Genomic DNA, 24115 nt, shown 5'->3' on the forward strand with positions numbered 1-24115 from the left:
TTTTTTTTTTTTGGATTTTGGGTCACACCCAGCAGCACTCAGGGGTTACTCCTGGCTCTATGCTCAGAAATTGCCCCTAGCAGGCTCGGGGGACCATATGGGATGCTTGGATTTGAACCACGGACCTTCTGCATGAGAGGCAAATGTCTTACCTCCATGCTATCTCTCCAGCCCCGAGTTCGTAAACTTTTAATAAGAATCTCAAGGTCTTTTCTAGAACACAACAACTTGATCTGAACAAGCCAAAGAACAAGCAAAGTGCCTTTGGAGCAAAAGGGCAAGAGCATGGTCTGTCCTAAGACTGGATAAGACTTTTTGTATGTGTAGAAACATTTTGTGTGAAGCAAAACCACTATATTAACATGTCCATCAACACCAGAATGAGTCAGCCACATGAAAGACATGTGCATTAATCCCTATACCATTTCTCCAATTCCTGAGCACAGAGCCAGAAATTAGACCTGCTGTTAATGGCGACACATGCCCCCAAACAAAAACAAAATTCTTGGGTTCCATCTTATTTCTTCCTCCTCTTTTCCAGTAAAGTTTTCCCCCTATTTAAAAAACATAATTTGCATTTATAAATAATGGACAGATGGGGGTGGAGTGGTGGCGCAAGCAATAGGGCGTTTGCCTTACACACACTAACCTAGGATGGACTGTGGTTTGATCCCCCAGCGTTCCATATGGTTCCCCAAGCCAGGAGCGATTTCTGAGCGCATAGCCAAGAGTAACCCCTGAGTGTCACCAGGTGTGGCTCAAAAAGCAAAAAAAAAAAAGAAAAGAAAAGAAAAAGAAAAAAGAATGGACAGAGAGGGTCATCAAACAAACCGCCTTTATAAAAACAAACACCAGCCAATGTCCTCAACCATGTGGGGGGGAAATTCCTGAAAAATAGGGGGGTAAGATAGGGAGATTGGTGGGGTGTAGTTCTATAAAAAATGACAGAGAAGGGCCCGGAGAGATAGCACAGCGGCGTTTGCCTTGCAAGCAGCCGATCTAGGACCAAAGGTGGTTGGTTCGAATCCCGGTGTCCCATATGGTCCCCCGTGCCTGCCAGGAGCTATTTCTGAGCAGACAGCCAGGAGTAACCCCTGAGCACTGCCGGATGTGGCCCAAAAACCAAAAAAAAAAAAAAAAAATGACAGAGAAAAGTCTGGACCATGGCTTGCTTCTGTTTCTGACTCTATTCAGAAGGAACAATTCCAATGCATTCTATCAATTAAAGGAAAAAACTACATGATATTGTGATTATGGGTTCAACAAGACATCATAAGACTATGGAGAAAAGCAACAAAATAAATGACAGGAGACACAGGTAGAGATGCTCCCTGGTAGGATAGAAGAAAAAAAGAGAAAGAGGAAAAAGCTAGGAACTCCAGAAGCCAATAAAGCTATTTCCTAAGTAGTAAGGTAACCCCAAAACTGTGTACCATCTAATTTTTTTTAATAAATCAATATTCTTTTGAATGTTTACTGGTGCTTGAAAGGACCAGATGCAGAGCTGGGGATCAAACCACAGTTGGCCATGTGTAAGCCAAGTGCCTAGCCCTGTACTCTCTCTCACTGGCCCAACAGTGAAATCTTTTCTTTTTTTTTGGTGGGGGGGGAGGGTGGGTCACACCCAGCGGCACTCAGGGGTTACTCCTGGCTCTACACTCAGAAATTGCTCCTGGCAGGCTCGGGGACTATATGGGATGCCAGGATTCGAACCACTGTCCTTCTGCATGCAAGGCAAGCACCTTACCTCACAGTGAAATCTTTTCAAGAATTTACTTAGATGATTCTGGGGCCAGAAAGGAAGTACAACGAGTTTGTCTTGCAAAAGGCTGACCCGGGTTCAGTCCCCAATATCCCATATGGTCCCCTGAGCCCCACCAGGAGTAAGCCCTGAGTATCCCAGGGTAATACCCAAGAACATAAATAATTAAATTCTTATAATTCATAAATGATATCTATTTATCTATGTATTTTTCAATATAATATATATTATTGGCATATTATTTATATATTATAGAAATATATTATTTATCTGAATTGTAATATAACATTTAATGTAAAATATGATTAGATGTTACATCAATAAAGTAAAGAATTTAATAAAAAAGAAATTTACTTAGACAATTCCAATCTGCACTTCACTTTTCAAAAATTACAGAGACTACTGATGGCATCATAAATTATATTTTCTTTTTTTTTCTTTTTTGATTTTTGGGCTACACCCGGTGACGCTCAGGGGTTACTCCTGGCTATGCGTTCAGAGTCGCTCCTGGCTTGGGGGACCATACGGGACGCTGGGGGATCGAACCGTGGTCCGTCCAAGGCTAGCGCAGGCATGGCAGGCACCTTACCTCTAGCGCCACCGCCCGGCCCCATAAATTATATTTTCTAAGAAAATTGTTTAAAAATTGGCAAACTCCTAAAGAAGATTTACATCTCAAAGACTTAAATAGACAGTGTTCTTACCAGTGCCTCGAGAGGTAATTATGATTGAATTCCGCCTGGCTTAACACATCTCCGCCTAGGATATTAAGAACAAATAAAATAAAATTTGTATTGGGTGTACTCCTGACCACACACAAAGTGTGCTTTCTTCAAAACAAATCTATATACTCCAAATAACTATCTCTTTACATATATATGTATGTATGTATGTATGCATTTTTAACTTTTTGATAAGAAGTTTTAGGACCACATTCGATGGTGGTCAGGAGTTTCTCCTGGCTCTATGTTCAGGGATCTCTCCTGGCAGGACTTGGGGGAAACTGTATGATGCTGGGGGTAGAACCAGGTATGCTGCATGTAAAACAAGCACCTTATGGGCCCGGAGAGATAGCACACTGGCATTTGCCTTGCAAGCAGCCGATTCAGGACCAAAGGTGGTTGGTTCAAATCCCGGTGTCCTATATGGTCCCCCGTGCCTGCCAGGAGCTACTTCTGAGCAGACAGCCAGGAGTAACCCCTGAGCACCACCGGGTTTGGTCCAAAAAAAAAAAAAAAAAAACAAAAAAAAAACAAGCACCTTACCTGTTGTACTAGCTCTCCATCCCCTCATTCTTTCTACTTTTGGGTGTTTCTTTTTATTGTTTTAGATAAAGACACATCTCTAAGAAAAAAATAGTCTTTTGAAAACTACTGACATAGCTCAGCAATGCTCAGGGGTCACTCTCCAGCCCTTTGAGCCCCCTCTCAGGTTCCAAAACTTGTGACTTTGATTGTCATTATGGAACCACATGATTTGCCAGCCATGACTCTGTCTCTTGATTTATATGCCTAGTCCAACAATTTTTTATGGGGGAGCCACACCCAGCAAGCTCAGGTGTTACTCTTGGCTCTGACCTCAGGAATACCTGGAAGGCTCAGAGGACCATATGAGATGCTGGGGATCAAATCCAGGTCACCTGTATGCAAGTCAAACATCCTACCCACTGTGCTATTGCTCTGGCTCCCTTTTTGGAAAGGGGAAGCCAAATCTGGAGGATACCCAGGTGTTACACCTGGCTCTGCACTCAAGAATCAGTCCTGAGGGCCAGCATGGTGGTGCTAGAGGTAATGTGTCTGCCTTGCAAGCGCTAGCCAAGGAAGGACCGCGGTTCAATACCCCCAGCGTCCCATATGGTCCCCCCAAGCCAGGGGCGATTTCTGAGTGCTTAGCCAGGAGTAACCCCTGAGCATCAAACAGGTGTGGCCCCAAAAACCAAAAAAAAAAAAAAAAAAAGAATCAGTCCTGGAGCCAGAGTGGTAGCACAGCAGTAGGGCATTTGCTTTTCATGCAACCGACCCTGGACGGACCCGGGTTCGATCCCCAGCATTCCATATGGTCCCCCAAGCCTGCCAGGAGCAATTTCTGAACACAAAACCAAAGGAATCCTTGACTGCTGCCAGGTGTGACTAAAAATAGAATAGAGAATAGAAAAGAAAGGAAGGAAGAAAGGGAGGGAGGGAGGGAGGAAGGAAGGAAGGAAGGAAGGAAGGAAGGAAGGAAGGAAGGAAGGAAGGAAGGAAGGAAGGAAGGAAGGGAGGGAGGGAGGGAGGGAGGGAGGGAGGGAGGGAGGGAGGGAGGGAGGGAGAGAGGGAGGGAGGGAGAGAGGGAGGGAGGGAGGGAGGGAGGGAGGAAGGAGGACAGATCGACAATACAGCAGAGGGAACATGCCTTGCCTTGCCTGAGGCCAAACTGGGTTCAATTTCTCCCCTGAGCACTACCAGAAGTAATTCCTGGCCACAAAACTAAGAGTAATCCTTAAACATTATTGGGGTGTGACCAAAAAATATTGTTTAATTAAAAAATAAAATAGAGGGGCTGGAGCAGTGTCGAGGAGCAATAAGGCATTTGTTTACCTTGCTGGTGCTAGCCTAGGAGGGACCAGGTTCGATGCCCTGGTGTCCCATATGGTCCCCCAAACCAGGAGCAATTTGTGAGCGCATAGCCAGGAGTAACCCCTGAGCATCACCGTGTGTAGCCCAAAAGCCAAAAGCCAAAAGCCAAAAGTCAAAAAAAAAAAAAAAGGTAAAATAGAGAGGCCAGAGCGATAGCACAATGGGTAGGGCATTTGCCTTGCATGTGGCTAACCCAGTTTCAATACACAGTAGCCCCTAGTATCCCATAGAGTCCCCAAGCTTGCCAGGAGTAATTTCTGAGCACAGAGCCAGAAGTAACCACTGAGTGCTGCTGGATATGGCCCAACACACCCCCCCCCCAAAAAAGAAGACAAGTTGTTGCTAACTATAGAATACAAACATTTCTATTATAATAGGGGCTTCATTACAAGTAAAACTATAAAGAAAAGTTGACCAATGTAAACCAACCGTACCAAAGTCCCCGGTTGAATGAGCCTCTGAATATGAGCCATGAAAATCGATCTGAGGGAGAAAAGGCAAAATAAAGAAAATCAATCTGGGAAAGAGAGAGAAGCTTCTGAATATCACAACCAAAGCCCCAACTCCCATCCCACAACGGAGCAAGCAGCAAGCTAGTAGACTGACCCCCCCCCATTGCTTAGGCTTCCTCCATAAATGACCTCCATCTATTTTTAGAATTGCATTTATTTTTATTATTTTATTTGTGTAAAATGAGCTTGTTGGCAACTGAGTTTAACCTTCGTACCCAGTAACAAGTAAAGCCTCAGCTGACATGTCACCCCATTTAACTATAATGGGCCCCCAGTGTCTCCTCACGACACTAATCTTAGTGAAGGACTGCAGGAACAAAGTCCCAAAAAATCACTGTATGGAGCTTTCATATGGCAAAGGAAAGTAAAACACACACAACTGTTCCTGTTACACAGGATCAATAGGGCCAAAGAGCAGGCTACTGGATCAGGTCTGTGAGTACCGGGACCAAGTTCGATCTCCAGTCCCATGTGGTCCTGAGCACCACCGGGTAGAGCCCTGGAGACCCTCACGCCTGCAGGGACTCCAGGGTCATCGGGTCTAAGCACTGTACCATCCGGCCACTTAACTGAGTTATTGTCAGGAGTGCCTCTCCCAACTGTGCCTCCTGAGAATGGCTGGAAGGTCCCTTTCAAAAGATAAACAAGGGGTGGGAACAATAGCACATCGGGTAGGGCATTTGCCTTGCATGTGACCAACCTGGGTTCGATTCCTGGCATCCCATATGGTCCCCCAAGCCTGCCAGGAGCGATTCTGAGCACAGAGCCAGGAGTAACCCCTGAGCATCGCTGGATGTGACCCTACCCTCCCCCAAAAAAGACAAACAGATGGGCCGGGCGGTGGTGCTAGAGGTAAGGTGCCTGCCTTGCCTGCACTAGCCTTGGACGGACCCCGGTTCGATCCCCCGGCGTCCCATATGGTCCCCCAAGCCAGGAGCAACTTCTGAGCGCATAGCCAGGAGGAACCCCTGAGCGTTACCAGGTGTGGCCCAAAAAAAAAAAAAAAAAAAAAAAGGACAAACAGAACCAGGTATAGTTCAGGGAGGTAATTTAGTGGTAGAAGCAGAATTTGCATGCATGAGGCATGCATCTTGTATAGAAAACAAAAATTTGGGCCCGGAGAGATAGCACAGCGGCGTTTGCCTTGCAAGCAGCTGATCCAGGACCAAAGGTGGTTGGTTCGAATCCCAGTGTCCCATATGGTCCCCCGTGCCTGCCAGGAGCTATTTCTGAGCAGACAGCCAGGAGTAACCCCTGAGCATCGCCGGGTGTGGCCCAAAAACCAAAAAAAAAAAAAGAAAACAAAAATTTACAAAAGTGGGACCAGAGCAATAGTACAGCAGTAGGGTGTTTGCCTTGCATGCAGCTGACCCAGGATAAACCTGGGTTCGATCCCTGGCATCCCATATGGTCCACCAAGCCAGGAAAGATTTCTGAGTGCATAGTTAAGAGTAACCCCTGAGCATCATTGGGTTTTTTTTTCCAAAAACAGGAAGAAGAAAAAAAAAAAAACACAAAAATTCACAAAAGTTGTTTGTAGCCAAAACAAAACTTTTCTTCTACCTCTTTTCAGTGCCAAGGTCTCTCTCTGCCCCTGAGGATCAAGAAGACTGATGTGGGGGCCCGGAGAGATAGCACAGCGGTGTTTGCCTTGCAAGCAGCCGATCCAGGACCAAAGGTGGTTGGTTCGAATCCCGGTGTCCCATATGGTCCCCCGTGCCTGCCAGGAGCTATTTCTGAGCAGACAGCCAGGAGTAACCCCTGAGCACCGCCGGGTGTGACCCAAAAACCAAAAAAAAAAGAAGACTGATGGGAATGATGAGAAGAAACAGCAATCTCACGAATCCCTCTTTGCACAGAAGACATGCTCACACATGAGAGCCAAGCCCCCTTTTCTTTGCAGAGCTCTGTTTTTGAGGACGTCTCTACCCCCACTCCCTAAAAGCCAGAACCCTCAAAGACAGGCACTCACGGCCCCCATGGTCTGGAGGAATCCTTGTTCTATCCCCAGACTGTGCCAGCTCACATCTGCCACCATGTGGGAGGTGATTCCAAACAGGAATGCCACTAGTTTCTCTGTGTCCTGCCAAAGAAAACAAATTAGAGTCACGCTTGTTCCCATGTTTTTGTAACAGCGAGCCTAGGAGCTGCAGATATAGCTCCAAGGGCTTCATCTGTGGGAGGCCATGCTCCATTCCTGGCACCACAGGGTCCCCTAAGCAGCCCTGGAGGGCATCCCTGAGCCTCACCAGGTATGGCCCTGACCCCCTTTCCACTCAAAAATAAAGGAAACTACATCCCTATAAAAAAAATTATTTTAAGAGGCCAAAGAGATAGCATGGAGGTAAGGTGTTTGCCTTGCATGCAGAAGGTTGGTGGTTCGAATCCCAGCATCCCATATGGTCCCCTGAGCCTGCCAGGAGCAATTTCTGAGCATAGAGTCAGGAGTAACCCCTGAGTGCTGCTGGGTGTGACCCAAAAAAAACAAAACAAAAAAAATTATTTTAAGAGTATGAATTCAAGGGCTGGAGTGATAGCCTTGCCCTCATCCGATCCAGGACAGAAGGTGGTTTGAATCCCAGCATCTCATATGGTCTCCCAAGCTTGCCAGGAGCAATCATTTCTGAGCATAGATTCGGGAGTAACCCCTGAGCACTGCCGGGTGTGACCCAAAAACAAATTCAAAAAAAGAGTATGGATCTATTTATGTTATTGAAACTTCACAAAAAATCACGAGGCACTTTAATAACACCCAGGCATCATATACAACCAAGGACAGTTTTAAAATTTTTGTAGGCCCTGGAAAGGGCTTTCAGATGAAGTACTATTGAGGCATCAATGACCAAGTGACTCAGTCCAAACTTGAAAAAAATTATTCAAAAGTTAATGAGTCGAGGCTGGAGAGATAGTACAGCAGTAGGGTGTTTGCCTTGCAAGTGGCCAATCCAGGAGGGACCAGGTTCTATCCCCCAGCATCCCATATGGTTCCCCGAGCCTGCCAGGAGCGATTTCTGAGTACAGAGCCAGGAGTAACCTCTGAGTGCCGCTGGGTGTACCCCCTCAAAAAAAAAAAAAAAAGTTAAATGAGTCATTCATGACATCCCAAGTATCTTGATGGTGAGTAGTCCTTAGAAAGTCTAAGGTGAGTGTGAGTGAGAGGTATAGGGGGTTAAATCCAGGAGGAAATTTGGGCTAGAAAGGCATTTCTGTGCTGGATGAGAGGGCCAGGCCTACCTTGTCCCAGGGCGGAGGGTAGTTCTCGCGGATGTACCAAATACTGGCGTTAAGAAATGGCGTCCAGTGAGTGCTCTCAGAAATATCGTGGAATTTTCCTGATAAGACAAAAGCAGGACTGACATGGTTGGCGAGTCTTTACCAGACCTTCCTCCTCTGATTGTCATGCTGCTGACTTTTTTCCTTCCAGGATTCTAAGTATCTGCAGTAGACATTCAAAGAAGTGTCTAGAACAACAGAGCCAACCAAAAGAGGAAAGAGCCTAAAACATAGGCAGAACATCTCAAGTCATCTGGGCTGCGACAGAGCTTTGAAGGAATTTCAACATCTGTATCCAGAAGCTAAGGAGGTAAACAATCTGTGTGTCTTTCTAAATCTTGTTATCCATCAACAACTAAGAGCCCAATAACAGATGAGCACATTAGGAAGAAAGAATGAATATATATATACAGTGGAATCATTTTGTGTATCTTCTCATTTAGCACAAAAGACCAAAAGCAGAGGGGCCAGAGTGGTGGTGCGAGAGGTAAGGCATTTGTCTTGCATGCGCTGACCTAGGACGGACTGAGGTTTGATCCCCTGGCATTCCATATGGTCCCCCAAGCCAGGAGCAATTTCTGAGCACATAGCCAGGAGTAACCCCTGAGCATCACCGGGTGTGGCCCAAAAAACAAAAAAATAAAATATAATAAAAAAGACAAAAAGCAGACACTCCAAAGATTTCCAGGCATTTCCGTTTATTATTGTTTTAATAACACAGGCCCCAGCGGCTGTTTTACTCAAGCAGCCTCTGAACCAGCCAAGAGTTGTACCCTGTGCCCTGTTATGCCCACCAGAATAAGAATGGGCCAGATGTCTATTCTACAACTCCAAGAGCTAGACATTGTCAAATGTTATGAAGGTGACCAAAAGTCCTTGGTTCAAAAAAAATTGGGGAGGGGCCGGAGAGATAGCACAGAGGTAAAGCCTTTGCAGAAGGACAGTGGTTCAAAACCCGGCATCCCATATGGTCCCCCGAGCCTGCCAGGAGCGATTTCTGAGCATAGAGCCAGGAGGAACCCCTGAGTGCTGCCGGGTGTGACCCAAAGAAAAACAAAAATAAATAAATATAAAAATTAGGGAACCCAATTTTTTTAATGCTGCTGCTAAAGTAAATACTATTGATCCAATTTCAAGTCATTTGTTTTTCTAAAATGATTTGCAAAGAAGTTGTAGTTTAAAGATGTGTTTTGGGAGCCAGAGAGACAGCACAGCAGTAGGGCATTTGCCTTGCAAATAGTCAACCCAGGGCAGATGTTGGTTCAAATTCCAGCACCCATATGGTCCCCTGAGCCTGCCAGAAGTGATTTCTGAGTGCAAAGCCAGGAGTAACCCCTGAGCAGCTGGGTGTGGTGCAAAAACAAAAACAAAAAGACCAGACCTAAATACCCAATCCAAAGTAAACGACAATAGAATCAAGAGACCCAAATTACAACAAGCTATACACAAAGGGACTAAAGGTGGAGACAGGGAAGCATGCTGGGAACAGGGGGTGAGGGAGGTCAACACTCGGTGGTGGGAATTGCCCTAATTCACTTTTTTTTTTTTTTTTTTTTTTTGGTTTTTGGGTTACACCAGGCAGCGCTCAGGGGTTATTCCTGGCTTTATGCTCAAAAATTGCTCCTGGCAGGCTTGGAGAACCATAGGGGATGCCAGGATTTGAACCACTGTCCTTCTGCGCCTAAGGCAAACACCTTACTGCTGCGCTATCTCTCTGGTCCCCCCTAATTCACTTTTGCTGTGTACCTTAAATAGAACTATGAAAGACTTATAATTCAAATATTTTTTAAAAAATTATAAAAGATTAAAAAATAATCAAGTAACAACCAGGAGCCAGAGGCCTCATTAAAAAAAAAAATGGAGGGACCGGTGGTGCTAGAGGTAAGGTGTCTGCCTTGCAAGCGCTAGCCAAGGAAGGACCAAGGTTCGATCCCCCAGCGTCCTATATGTCCTCCCAAGCCAGGGGTGATTTCTGAGTGCTTAGCGAGAAGTATCCCCTGAGTATCAAACGGGTGTGGCCCCAAAAACCAAAAAAAAAAAAAAAATGGAAACACATAAAAATCCCAAAGAAATAGCATTCAGATATCTCACCATCAGCATATGTCTAATTGCCTGGCTTGGTTATCAGCCATTCACTGAGGCCAATATTTACATCTGAAAAGAGGACATTTGCTATCTTATTAAAAAAAATATGAGGGGGCTGGAGAGATAGCATGGAGGTAAGGCGTTTGCCTTTCATGCAAGAAGTCATCGGTTCGAATCCCAGCGTCCCATATGGTCCCCGTGCCTGCCAGGAGCAATTTCTGAGCATGGAGCCAGGAGTAACCCCTGAGCACTGCCGGGTGTGACCCAAAAACCACAAAAAAAAAAAAAAAAAAATATGAGGAACCGGAGAGATAGCATGGAGGGAAGGCGTTTGCCTTGCATGCAGAAGGACGGTGTTTCGAATCCCGGCATCCCCTATGGTCCTCCGAGCCTGCTAGAAGCGATTTCTGAGTGCAGAGCCAGGAGTAACCCCTGAGCGCTGCTGGGTGTGACCCACAAACAAAAAAAAAATTTGAGGTCAAAGAACTAATACCGGTCTTAAGGCACTTGCTTTGCATGGCTGACCATGTTCAATCCATGGTACTTTGTGTCCTTCAAGTACTACAGGCAGTAATGACCCCAAAACAATGCTAGGTGTAGCCCTGAAATACTGCTGAGCATAGACTCTACTCCATCCCAACCTTAGAAATAACATTTGCAAAATAAATCAACAGAATGCCAAATACTTTGCATTCCTTTCCCAGACTCCCCAGGACCTTTCAGTCTGTCTCATGTCATCTCTACAGATAGCATTATATTAAGCAATATTTCTCAAGATTGACTTTAAAAGTTCCCTTTTTATGGTTTTGGTTGGGGGCCACACCCAGCAATGCTCAGGGGCTACTCCTGGCTCTGTAAGCAGGAGACAATTTTTGTGGGGCTGAGGGGGCCATATGAGATGCTGGGGATCGAACTCAGGTCAGCTGCATGCAAGGCCTTAACCACTCTATTATCACTCCAGCCCCCTAAATAAATGCCCCCTCTTTTTATTTTATTTTTTTTTTATTTTTTTATTTTTTTTGGTTTTTGGGCCACACCCGGCGATGCTCAGGGGTTCCTCCTGGCTGTCTGCTCAGAAATAGCTCCTGGCAGGCACGGGGGACCATATGGGACACCGGGATTCGAACCAACCACCTTTGGTCCTGGATCAGCTGCTTGCAAGGCAAACGACCTCTTTTTATTTTTGCTTTTTGGGCCACACTTTGTGATGCTCAGGGGTTACTCCTGGCTATGAGCTCAGATATCGCTCCTGCTGTTCTAGATCGGCCACTTGCAAAGCAAATGACCTACTGCTGAGCGATCACTCAGGTCTCATAAATGCCCTTTTTAACATAAGATTATGCCAAGGTGGGCTGGAGAGATAGCATGGAGGTAGTGCATTTGCCTTGCATGCAGAAGCACAGTGGTTCGAATCCCTGCATCCCATATAGTCCCCCGAGCCTGCCAGGATCAATTTCTGAGCGTAGAACCAGGAGTAACCCCTTAGCACTGCTGGATGTGACCCCCCACCCAAAAAAAAAAAGAGTATGCCAAGAAATGATCTGTCTAGAGCCTTCCAGGGTAGTTGAGAAATAAATAAATTAGAAATAATGGCTGGGGGGGCCCAGAGAGATAGCACAGCGGTGTTTGCCTTGCAAGCAGCCGATCCAGGACCAAAGGTGGTTGGTTCGAATCCCGGTGTCCCATATGGTCCCCCGTGCCTGCCAGGAGCTATTTCTGAGCAGACAGCCAGGAGTAACCCCTGAGCACCACTGGGTGTGGCCCAAAAAACAAAAAAAGGATAAAAAATAAAAAATAAAATAAAGAAATAATGGCTGGGGGCCAGAGTTATAGCACAGTGGTAGAGCATTTACCTTGCATGAGGTCAACCCAAAACAAACCCAGGTTCGATTCCTGGCATCTCATATGGTCCTCCAAGCCTGCCAGGAGTAACTTCTGAGCACAGAGCCAGGAGTAACCCTTGAAATTCACTGGATGTGGTCAAGAAAAAAAAAAATGAGGCCCCATACTGGAGCCCTTCTTCCTGGCCTGGGGAGTGTTGGGAGGCTTGGCAGGCCCCCAGCTGTCCTTGTCTTTTTCCCCTGACTCCAGGCCTTCCCTGGGTGCCAGCTCAGATGGCCAGAAGTGGGTTCAGGTGGACTCTTAGTGGTCCTCAGGCTTCCCCCCTCCCTCCATACTCCAGGGGGGAGGTGCATGGGGAGGAGGGTGGGCAGACATCTGGCCTCCGGTTTCCTCTTTGATTCTGGAGACCAGCTCTTGCCAGGTATGGGGCTTGGGAAGGCCCCATACCAGAACCCTTCTCCCTGGCATGGGGAGTGCTGGGAGGCTTGGCAGGCCCCCAACCATCCTTGTCTTTTTCCCCTGACTCCAGGCCTTCCCTGGGTGCCAGCTCAAATGGCCAGAAGTGGGTTCAGGTGGACTCTTAGTGGTCCTCAGGCTTCCCCCCACCTCTCCCTACACTAATGGAAATGCACTTTGGGAGGAGGGCGGGCCGTTTTAGTACTGGTTTATGTTGGGACAGTCACTGGAAATTTTTTCTCCTTGTTTTCCTATTGATAGTATTGTATGCATATATTTTATATATCCATAATATCCATCTTGTATTGTGACCTTGATACCGCCCTACAAATCTCATTTCTAATATTTTACTGCCTCAGTTCCAACCCTTATTTTCCCCCATCTTCCCATGTAGGTGCAGCTCATGACATGAAGCTCACCACATAGAGTGATGAGTGCAGTTAGAGAAATAACTACACTGAAAACTATCATAACAATGTGAATGAATGAGGGAAAAAGAAAACCTGTCTCGAGTACAGGTGTGGGTGGGGTGGGGAGTAGGTAGATCTGGGAAATTGGTGGTGGGAATCCTGCACTGGTGAAGGGGGGTGTTCTTTACATGACTGTAATCATACAACTACAATTATATTTGCAATCATGGTGTTTAAATAAAGATAATTTATTAAAAAAAATGGCTGATGGCTCAAAAACTCCATAAAGGGTTGCCATGATAAAGCAATGTGCTGGAGGGGGGGGTGTCTTTTTTTTTGACACCCCTCCACAGCTCCTCTGTGCCTGTCCTTGACCCTAGAGCATGTTCTTCACAAATGGGGGTCCTCCTCCACCTGTGTCTTTGCCTTCTGGCTTTGGTTGGGTTGAGTTTGGCCAATAGGGAAAACCAAGAGAAAGTGAGAGCAAAGGAAGAGAAACTGGGGTTCCATTGTCTCACCCGCTCTCCTTTGGTTGTCACTGAACTTCTGGGACTGAATCCTGCCCTGCCCAGAAGCCCTCACTCTACCAAACCCTGCAATAGAATGCAGCCTCTTCCTCCCTAGATGGCTTCACTCTGTTTTGCTTTGTCCGGTGCACTGGAGAGACATGTAAGCAGCTGCTGATTCAGTCTCCCCAATAATGATTCATTCTAAGTGTAACTTCTGGGGCCTCCCCCACCCCCGGGGACTGTGACAACTATGACTCTCTATATCTAGTTTATAGATAACACTTAAGCACGAATTTGTTCAACCCCAATAACCAAATGACATATTCAACTACCCAATAAAGAATCACAGCCTTTGCTTCACTATGTCACAAGTGCAGAAACATACTTAACATATAAGTGATGTTTACGAACTCACTGAGAACATGACAACATAAAATAATATTTTAGTCACAACTATTACCTTTAAAAAAAAAAAGGCTTTTGATTGCATGGCTATTTGCCTTAAAACATCATAGTAAGTGGGGCCAGAGAGAGTATTGTGTGGTGGATTGGGCGTTTTCCTTGCAGGCACTAATTTGGTTTCTAATCCTGGGTCCCATAGGTTCCTGAGCCTGCCAGGAGTAATATCTGAGTAATTTCTGAGAGCACTGTGCTTAGAAATCACTTCTGACAGGCTCAGGGGACCATATGGGATGCTGGAAATCAAACTCTGGTCCGTTCCAGGTCAGCCCCATGCAAGGTAAATGCCCTATAGTCACTGTGCCCCAGAATACATTATTTTTAAAGTCAGAGTTATTACTGTAAGCCAAGTAAAAGTGGCATCATTTGGTTTGAAATGTCTCTTACCTCTTTCACAAAAACTGGGGTAAAAGGTATCAGGAAACACTGTCCCAGCCTGGTAGGCATCCTGATGTTCAAGCAACAACTGGGGAGCAGAAATATAGAAATTAGAGTACAAAGACCAATAAGCTGAGAAACTCAGATACCATCTACTTCCAGCTGTAAGATTTTAGAATTACTGTATGCAGAGTGGAGGAAGGAGGAAAGAAAAGTGGCAAAGGTTAAGTCAATAAAAAAAAAAGTTAAGTTGGACCCGGAGAGATAGCATGGAGGTAAGGCGTTTGCCTTTCATGCAGAAGGTCATCGGTTCAAATCCTGGCATCCCATATGGTCTCCCGAGCCTGCCAGGAACGATTTCTGAGCATGGAGCCAGGAGTAACCCCTGAGTGCTGCTGGGTGTGACCCAAAAACAAAACAAAACAAAAAAAAAGTTAAGTCAATAATAAATGTTCTTGCAACACATGACAGAATAAAAATTTCAGGTTGGGGGCCCATCTGGCCTGCCACAAAGCCAGCAGTAGCTGGGTGTGACCCAAAAACAAATCCCCCCCCAAAAAAAAAACCCTCAGAGACAGGCTAAGAGGAAGAAAAATCACGGAAGTCAGTTTCCTCACTCTCGTTTTCTGTTTCAGTAAAGCAGAATTTTCCCCAAGTGTCTTTGACCAATTTAGAATTGGCCTGTAGGAAGATTTTGATGAGCCAGAGAAAGTTAATAAAATGCGGGAAATAGGGGCCGGAGAGACAGCATGGAGGTAAGGCGTTTGCCTTTCATGCAGGAGGTCATCGGTTTGAATCCCGGCATCCCATATGGTCCCCTGTGCCTGCCAGGAGCAATTTCTGAGCCTGAAGCCAGGAATAACCCCAGAGCACTGCCGGGTGTGACCCAAAAACCACACACACACACAAAAAAAAAATGCGGGAAATACAGACATATGCGTACACTTACAAACATTAATAGTTGGGACCACAGAGATCAGAAGTGAGTTAGGTGTTCGCTTTGCACAGAAATGACACTGATTCAATCCCCAGCACCACATATGGCCAGCAATGAGCATTCTACAGAGCATTGCCAGAAGGGATCCCAGAGCACAGCTGTGTGCTCCCCAAATCACACACACACACACACACACACAAACACCAAAATTAACTCATATTTACCTTCCAGTCACTATTCTAGTTAATTTATATTTTATTTACATTAAGACATGTTAATGAGGGGCTAGACCATCGCACAGTGAAGGGCATTTGCCTTGCACACAGCTCACCTGGGTTTGATCCCTGGCATCCCATATGGTCCCAAGCCTCCCATGAATAATTTCTGAGTGCAGAACCAGGAATAACCCCTGAGCATCAGTGGGTTTGGCGCAAAAGCCAAAAAAAAGTTTATTAAATTAAAAAAACATCTCCAGGGCCCAGAGAGATAGTACAGCAGCGTTTGCCTTGCAAGCAGCTGATCCAGGACCTAAGGTGGTTGGTTCGAATCCCTGTGTCCCATATGGTTCCCCATGCCTGCCAGGAGCTATTTCTGAACAAAAAGCCAGGAGTAACCCCTGAGCACCGGTGGGTGTGGCCCAAAAAAACAAAAACAAAAACAAAAACAAAAAATCTCCAGGGGTCGGAGAGATAGCATAGAGGTAAGGCATTTGCCTTGCATGCAGAAGGTCAGTGATTCAAATCCCGGTATCCCATATGGTCCCCCGAGCCTGCCAGGAGCGATTGCTGAATGTAGAGCCAGGAGTAACCCCTGAGTGCTGCCAGGTGTGACTCCCCCCACAAAAAGACATCACCCAGTGAGGATATTTTATTCAACATAAAAAAGTAATAATACAAATTTTGGAAAGTAAATGACTCTGCAAAATAACCCGGAAACTTCCTGGGGAAGGGAGAGAAGTACAGAGCAAGTGTAGCCCTTCAGACATAAAAATTGTTTAGCAAAGGAAATAACAACGTGATACCAAAGAAGTCAGTAAGATAAAGTCAACAGTCTGAAGCATTCTTGGTAACTCAACATGTGACAGAGGAATGTAGGAATCATGCCAGGAGTGATGCCCGCGTGCAGAGCCAGGAGTAATCCCTGGGTATTGCTGGGTGTGGCCCAAAAACATAAAGTGGGGGAGGTATTAGGGTCAGAGCAATAGTCCAGTGTGTTAGGTCCTTGCCTTGCATGCAACTAACGTGGTTTGATTCACAAATCCCGGCATCCCATATGGTCCCCTTCCCCTGAGCACTGCCAGGAGTGATTCCTGAGTGCAAAATCAGGAGCAAACCCAGAGCATTGCTGTTGTGGCCCCAAAATACCAAAATAAAAGAAGGGTGTGTGAACATAGGGAGTGTTGGTGATTTTTTCAACGATGACATAATATTTCATTAAGATCAATGCTGGGACTGGAGAGATAGCAATGAGGTAGGGCATTTGCCTTGCATGCAGATGGACGGTGGTTCGAATCCCGGAATCCCATATGGTCCCCCAAGCCTGCCAGGAGCGGATTTCTGAGTTCAGAGGCAGGAATAACCCCTGAGTGCTGCCTGTGTGGCCCCAAAACTAAAACAAACAAACAAATTTAAATGCCTTATTGAGAGAAATTCACTCAGCAGACCTGAGACTGCTAAAGAATAGGCAGATTCTTGCTTCTCTTTTCTGTCAGTACTTACTCCAGGGATCACGCCTGGCAGAGCTGGGAGACCTTATGGGATCCTGACTAAACCTGAGCCGGCTGAGGCTGAGTAAGAAAAGCTTCTTATCTGCTCTACTATCCCTCCAGCCCTCTTGTTTATTTTTAATTATAGAGATGACTATCAAATGCAAATGTTTTTTTTTTTCCCTTACAGGGTGTGTTAAACTGGCTTCAGGTAGTTAGAAGTAATACAGAAAGGGTAGTTGAAAAAAATTCCTGGATTTCAGTTCTTTTACCCTCTAGCTCTACAGACTGGTTTATCAAGATGATAATTGGATCTGATTCCAAGGCGAGAATGCAAACCCCTCTTATCAAATTGAATACCATTGAATTCATTGAGCATTAAAGAACCATAGCCAGAGAACCCAAAGTGTAGAAAGGGCCAGAATAGGTCCCAGTGACCAAAGGGTAAGCAACCATCTGCTAGGACCTTTGGAAGACAATTAAAACACCAAAGAAATTTTTTCTAAAAATCAAATTTCATACCTCCTTGTAGTTAACATTCCCATGTTGAAGCTGAAGAAATTCTAGAGACCTGTGTCCTGTGAAGAATAAATGCATAAAGCAAGTAAGTTCAGCTAAAAGGGAAACAACTTCTGAACCATTGGAAAAATGCACAAAATTTAAAATTATTTTTTAATGGTCTGCAATAGTAGCAATAGTTTGCTACTTGCTGTGTGACTGTACCAGAAAAATCTATATTTCTGTGATTGACCCAGTCAAGGAAGAAGAATAAAAATTAAGTATGGAAATAAATGGAAATGAAGTATGGCCTTGCTTGGCATGTTTCTTAGGCATAATTAGATTCATATCATCGTCATACGATTGTGATACAAATAAGATTTGCATAATAAGTTCAAATTTCTGCTTACTTTGCCCGAAAAGGGAATGAGTCTCTCTGCCTTAGTAACTAAGTCCCACTGTACGGTATTGTTAAGAGTCACAGAAAATATCAGTCGGTGACAAACAGGCACTATGGTTGACAATAAGCCATGGATAGAAACAACGACCCTTAAACCCCTTACAAACAATCTAAACTTACTAATGTTAGGAAAACTTGAGTGTCTAATCAATAAAGATATCATGTCTAGGATGAATCTCAGGCACTTTTTAATTCCTACAAAAAAGATAGCCTCTGTTTTAAGTCTTTAAAAATGTTCACAGCCTGGGTCCGGAGAGATAGCACAGTGGCGTTTGCCTTGCAAGCAGCCGATCCAGGACCAAAGGTGGTTGGTTCGAATCCCGGTGTCCCATATGGTCCCCCGTGCCTGCCAGGAGCTATTTCTGAGCAGAGAGCCAGGAGTAACCCCTGAGCACCGCTGGGTGTGGCCCAAAAACAAACAAAAAAAAAAAAATGTTCACAGCCTACATGAGAAACCTGAATCTAGGATGCCAATAATGTACAGAGCTAATCCCCAAATGAGGTCGATTCTAACTAACTCACAGAAATTTCCCAAGTCCTATTTAAGGACTTAAAGTAAAAACTGAAGTAAGATATTTACATAATCATTTATGTTACATAATTATTTCCTAAGATAGAAAATAAATGTTGGAATTCAGTTTAAAAAAATCTAACAGTAATTTATAAAACAATATAAATTATAAAAACATCCTTTTATAAAAAATATTCTCAAAAAAAAATTCTCAAGGGGCCAGTTGCATGAAAAGTAGGTCGTTTGCCTTGCATGCAGAAGGACGGTGGTTGAATCCTAGCATCCCATATGGTCCCCTGAGCCTGCCAGGAGCGATTTCTGAGCCTAGAGCCAGGAGTAACCCCTGAGCGCTGCTGGGTGTGACCCAAAAAACAAAACAAAAACAAACAAACAAAAAAAATATATATATATATATCTCAAAATCTAAGTGAATTAACAGTTCCTTTCCATTATGCCCAGCTTAACATACTTTTACTATCTAGTAACATCCATAGCCAATTAATTGTTATAATTAGTATATGCACACTGTATTGATCTAGTCCTCTCAGCCTGTATTGAACTACATAGAACTCTATTCAAACATTTTCCCTGCTGAAAAAAAGCAAAGATTTGAGTTAATTAAAACTTTAGCAAGGGAGCCTAAGTGATAGCACAGTGGTAGAGCGTTTGCCTTGCATGCAGCTGGCCTGGGACAGAATGGGTTCTATTCCTGGCATTTCATATGGTCCCCCCAGCTTGCCAGGAGCAATTACTGAGAGCAGAGCCAGGAGTAACCTTTTTTGGGCCACCAGGTCTGACCCCAAAACAAAAACAAACAAAGGGGGCGGGGGGGAAGCTTTTAGCAGGACTAGAAACATTTTGTACAGAAAAGCCTACATCTCACCTAGGTTCCCAGCACCAGAGAAATCCAAACAAAACCAGATAATAGGAAAGCCTGAAACTTTCATCTGTTCTGTGCTTAAGCCCTTGGGGTGCAAACCTGGGACTTTTCCCAGTTTGGGTTTCGGCCCACTGCCCCAGTTTGAGCCCTTTTAAGTTCAAAGAAGGGACTTTGGAATCGGATATTTTACAGAGGCTACAACGCGCTTATATGAATCACCCTGGATTCCCTCTACCCCACCCCTCAGTTCACAGCAGAGTTGGGACCAGAGCCCAGTGTGGTTTTCCTTTTCCACTCTTTCCCTGAGCCTTGTGGCAATCAGTCCTTTTTGGAAAAGGACCTGAGGTTGGCTGTTAAGACACAGCATTCAGGGCCAGCTACTTGCAAGTGAGCCATTAAATCTGCTTCAGTTTCCCAAGACTGAAATGCGGGGGACAGGCCCCAGGCACAACCTTTTCTGCATGACCTTGCTTCTGCCTCTACCCACCCCATCCTGTGTCCTTTGGCTTCTACTGACATGCTGTGGCTCCCCTACCCTTTAAGTAGTTTCCATCCACGATCCCTCCAGACTATCCTCAGATTACAAGGTTCCGGCCTGCCAGGGCTCCTTATATTGTTCTATTTAACACTAATGGTCTTTCATTGTTTCTTTTTTTTTCTTTCTTTGGTTTTTGGGTCACACCCGCGGCACTCAGGGGTTACTCCTGGCTCTCTGCTCAGAAATCACTCCTGGCAGGCTCAAGAGACCATATGGGATGCTGGAAATCGAACCTGGGTCCATCTTGGGTTGCTGCATACAAGGTAAACACCCTACCACTGTACTACAGCTCCGGCCCTGATTTTCCATTGCTGATTTGAATTCTTGTTTTGTTTTGGACTATTGGGTAGTTGTAGTTTCTAAGTTAACCAAATAAACCCAAAACTCTGGATGTATCCTAAAGGGACCTACCTACACCTTGACTAGAATCCCACTGAAATGTTTACACCTTGGTTCACATTTTCTTTTTTTTGTTTTGTTTTGTTTTGGTTTGGTTTTTGGGTCACACCCGGCGGTGCTCAGGGGTTACTCCTGGCTGTCTGCTCAGAAATAGCTCCTGGCAGGCACGGGGGACCATATGGGACACCGGGATTCGAACCAACCACCTTTGGTCCTGGATCGGCTGTTTGCAAGGAAAACGCCGCTGTGCTATCTCTCCGGGCCCTTGGTTCACATTTTCCATGAGTCAAAAGATATAGAGGGGCCGGAGGTAAGGCATTTGCCTTGCATGCAGAAGGACAGTGGTTCGAATTGCGGCATCGAATATGGTCCCCCAAGCTTGCCAGGAGCAATTTCTGAGCCTAGAGCCAGGAGTAACCCGTGAGTATTGCTGGGTGTGACCCAAAAACCAAAAAAAAAGAAAAAATAGAGAGATACATTAAAAGACACTTTATTTCCCAGAGAGATAGCACAGCGGCGTTTGCCTTGCAAGCAGTCAATCCAGGACCAAAGGTGGTTGGTTCGAATCCCGGTGTCCCATATGGTCCCCCGTGACTGTCAGGAGCTATTTCTGAGCAGATAGCCAGGAGTAACCCCTGAGCACTGCCGGGTGTGGCCCAAAAACAAAAAACAAAAAAACAAAAACAAAAAAAAGACACTTTATTCATACAAAGCCAGACCTTTGTACCACTAATAAACATTGATCCAAATCACGACACCTTCACCCCTGAACTTGCTATGCCCCCCCACTCGTGTCCTTTCCAGCCTCTGCCTTCGTTCTAGGCATTCTAATGCCAGTGATTAATGATAAAACCCCAGAAACTGACCAGTGCCAAAGCCACTTGGCTCAGGGTTCATACACAAGTCACCTGGACCTTCCCATATACTGGGAAATATAAAACTATATTAATGACTCCTCACTTCATACATGATTTTCACAACACACACACATGCATCTCCTTCTGTCTAGTGCCTTCTCAACTCAACCCCTGTCCCCAAAGAAACATTCCTGGCCCCTTTACACAGATACCCCCAGTTCACTGGCTTGCCCTCCCTGTACTGGTCCACCACCACCACCCCATCCCTGCCACCAAGACTTTCTCCTTTCCAGGGTCCCCACAAGAAGCCATCACAGGCTCAACGCCCTTCCGTACCCCCAACAAGGCATTGCTGTACTCACCTATTTCGATGTGTGTTGAAATGCCACAGGGAGATGCCCGGGGCCAGAGGATGCCCAGTGCCAGCAGCAAGCTTGCCCCAATCCTGCAAGCAAACATTCTCATCACTGCTAGCACAGCATGAACCCGGGTATGCTGAAATCCCTGGAACTGGGGAGTGAGCGGAGAAGGCCAGCCTGCTTCCCAAAAGGTGTCCTTTCCCTCCACCCAGAGACCACCAGGATCAATGTTGGACTCAGGCAAACAGCAGACAGGGCAGGGGCAGCAGAAGAAAAGTGCCCAGAGCAGACAACAAAGTCCCCAGCTGACAGTGGGGATAAAGTAATCTCCACTAAAAAAAAAAAAAAAAAAAAAAAAAAAGTTTTGTTTTGTTGTTTGCTTTCTTTAAAAAGGAGAAAGAGACAGAGATATGCAGACTGGATCAAGCATTTGGCTTGCTCTTGGCTGACCCAGCTTTGGTTCCCCAGCTGATCCCCACCAAGAATCAGCCCTGAGCACAGAGCCAAGAGTTAACTCTGAGCACAGAGGCCAGGAAATCAGCCCTGAGCATGGCCAGCTAGGGTCCAAAATTCCAAACAACCACACACCAAAGAAACTCCCCAACCCAGGCGAGAGGGTCCCCCATGCTGGGCCACCTCACCTTGCGAGTTCTGGTCTCTGGTCCATCCTGGGGCTCCCTCAGCCTCTGTAGGAAGCCGCGCCAGGAGACGCTTTTACACCATCTGCTAGAACCGGCTTCGCGCCCAGGGTTTGGCAAGAGATACCAACACTGACTCTGCAGCGATTATTTCACAAGAGCAGAAGCGCTGGTCTCTCTGCCTCTGCCCCGTCAGCTGATGGGGGCAGATCCCTGCAGCCCCAGGAAGGTCTGCAGGACAGAAATAGGAGTTCAGAAAATGTGGGGCCCCCACCAACTGCCAGTCACACCTGATCGGTGGGGGAAGGAGCTTCAAGGGCAGATGAGCTCAGCAAGGAAATGGGAGGAACTTCAGCTCCAGTGAGGCAGTAGAGGTTGCAGACAAGGAGGAAGGGCTCAGGGGGCAGAGGTGCTATTTCTATGCTGATGAGCCCAGGAGAAGAAAAGGGAAGAAAAACGGGTGGTTTTGAGGGCTGGAGTCATAGGACAGCAGGAGGAAGGGTTTATTCAATCCTCAGCATCCAATATGGTTTCCTGAAGAAAAAGAAAGGAAAAAAAAAAGAAAAGAAAAGAAAGAAGGAAGGAAGGAGAAAGAGATAAGAAGAGAAAGAAGGAATGAAAGAAAGACAAAGAAAGAACAGAGAAGAAAGAAGGAAGGAAAGAAATTAAGAAAGAAAAGAAAAAGAAGGCCCGGAGAGATAGCACAGCGGTGTTTGCCTTGCAAGCAGCCGATCCAGAACCAAAGGTGGTTGGTTCGAATCCCGGTGTCCCAGATGGTCCCCCGTGCCTGCCAGGAGCTATTTCTGAGCAGACAGCCAGGAGTAACCCCTGAGCAACGCTGGGTGTGGCCCAAAAACCAAAAAAAAGAAAAAGAAAAAGAAAAAAGAAAAAGAAAGGGGGAGGGAGAAAAAGAAATAAATTAAGAAGGAAAGAAGAAAGGAAAAGAGAAAGAGAGAAAGAAAAGAGAAAGAGAGAAAGAGAGAAAGAAAGAAAGAAAGAAGAAAGAAGAAGAAAAAAGAAAAAGAAAGAAGAAAGAGAAAGAAAAAGAAGAAAAAGAAAGAAAAGAAAGAAAGAAAAGAAAGAAAGAAAAAAGAAAGAAAGAAAGAAAGAAAGAAAGAAAGAAAGAAAGAAAGAAAGAAAGAAAGAAAGAAAGAAAGAAAGAAAGAAAGAAAGAAAGAAAGAGGAGAAATATTCAAACCAGATGATTTTTTGGGGGGGGGTCACACCCAGCAGTGCTCAGGGGTTATTCCTGGCTCTGTGCTCAGAAATCATGCCCTGGCAGGCACAGGGGACCATATGGGATGTCAGGATTCGAACCACCAACCTTCTACATAAAAGGCAAACACTTTACCTCCATGCTATCTCTCCGGCCCCAAACCAGAAGATTTGAAGTCAGGTTCCTCTGGAATCTTCAGGATAAAAGGGCTTAAGTGTTAGCACAGCAGGTTAGGACACTTGCCTTGCACAGAGCCAACCTGATTCTGGTTCAATCCCTGGCACCATATAGGGTCCTCCAAGCGTCTCCAACAGTGACTTCTTGGGCACAGAGCTAGGAGAAAGCTCAGATCACCACTGCGTGTGAAGCAACCACTACCAACCCCCCAAGAGGTGCGGACAAGGTACTCAGTGGGCTGAACTCATGCTCTGCGCTCAGGAAGCATAAACTCAATTCTCTTAGAACTGCACATTCCCCTGTCTCCAAACACAGAGCCGGAAGTGGCCCCACCATAACAAAAAAAAACAAAAACAAATCAATAAAAATGAGTTTTTTCAGTTCGTTAGTATTATATCTGGGATAATAATTAATGTGATTAATTATATCAATAATTAATTACAGCCAGAAAGCAAATGTGGGTGGGACTTTTCAAAGCCAAAGTGGAGCTAAGGGAGCAAAATTGATACCACCCAAAAGTTTTTGAGATCAAAGCCATGTGAGCTCAGAGCTGAATATTTTTAATCACTCTGAGGGTTTACCAGGGTGAGACTGAAGAAGAGACCAGATTTCAGAGAGGTGGCAGGTGCCCAGGACAAG

The 24115-nt window shown here is 45.4% G+C and overlaps 1 protein-coding gene across 2 annotated transcripts in view; it reads right to left on the reverse strand.

Annotated features, from left to right (window-relative positions):
• GPLD1 (glycosylphosphatidylinositol specific phospholipase D1) overlaps window positions 1-22419 on the reverse strand; it is a 64144-nt gene extending 41725 nt beyond the window's left edge. Inside the window, exons 1-8 of one of the 2 annotated variants that reach the window (XM_049764947.1) lie at window positions 22087-22419; window positions 21449-21531; window positions 17466-17521; window positions 14311-14389; window positions 8124-8221; window positions 6862-6972; window positions 4812-4860; window positions 2467-2521 (exon numbers count right to left, since the gene is read on the reverse strand). In XM_049764947.1, coding sequence (XP_049620904.1) covers window positions 2467-2521; window positions 4812-4860; window positions 6862-6972; window positions 8124-8221; window positions 14311-14389; window positions 17466-17521; window positions 21449-21531; window positions 22087-22112 — 557 coding nt within the window. In that variant the 5' untranslated portion in view covers window positions 22113-22419. Of the gene's footprint in view, window positions 1-2466; window positions 2522-4811; window positions 4861-6861; window positions 6973-8123; window positions 8222-14310; window positions 14390-17465; window positions 17522-21448; window positions 21546-22086 lie in introns of those variants that run through there. The other variant, XM_049764948.1, reaches the window with a different exon arrangement.
• Between the last annotated feature and the right edge of the window lie 1696 nt (window positions 22420-24115).

The sequence above is a fragment of the Suncus etruscus genome, chromosome 18, assembly GCF_024139225.1.
Source record: "Suncus etruscus isolate mSunEtr1 chromosome 18, mSunEtr1.pri.cur, whole genome shotgun sequence".
In the NCBI taxonomy this organism is placed as follows: Eukaryota; Metazoa; Chordata; class Mammalia; order Eulipotyphla; family Soricidae; genus Suncus; species Suncus etruscus.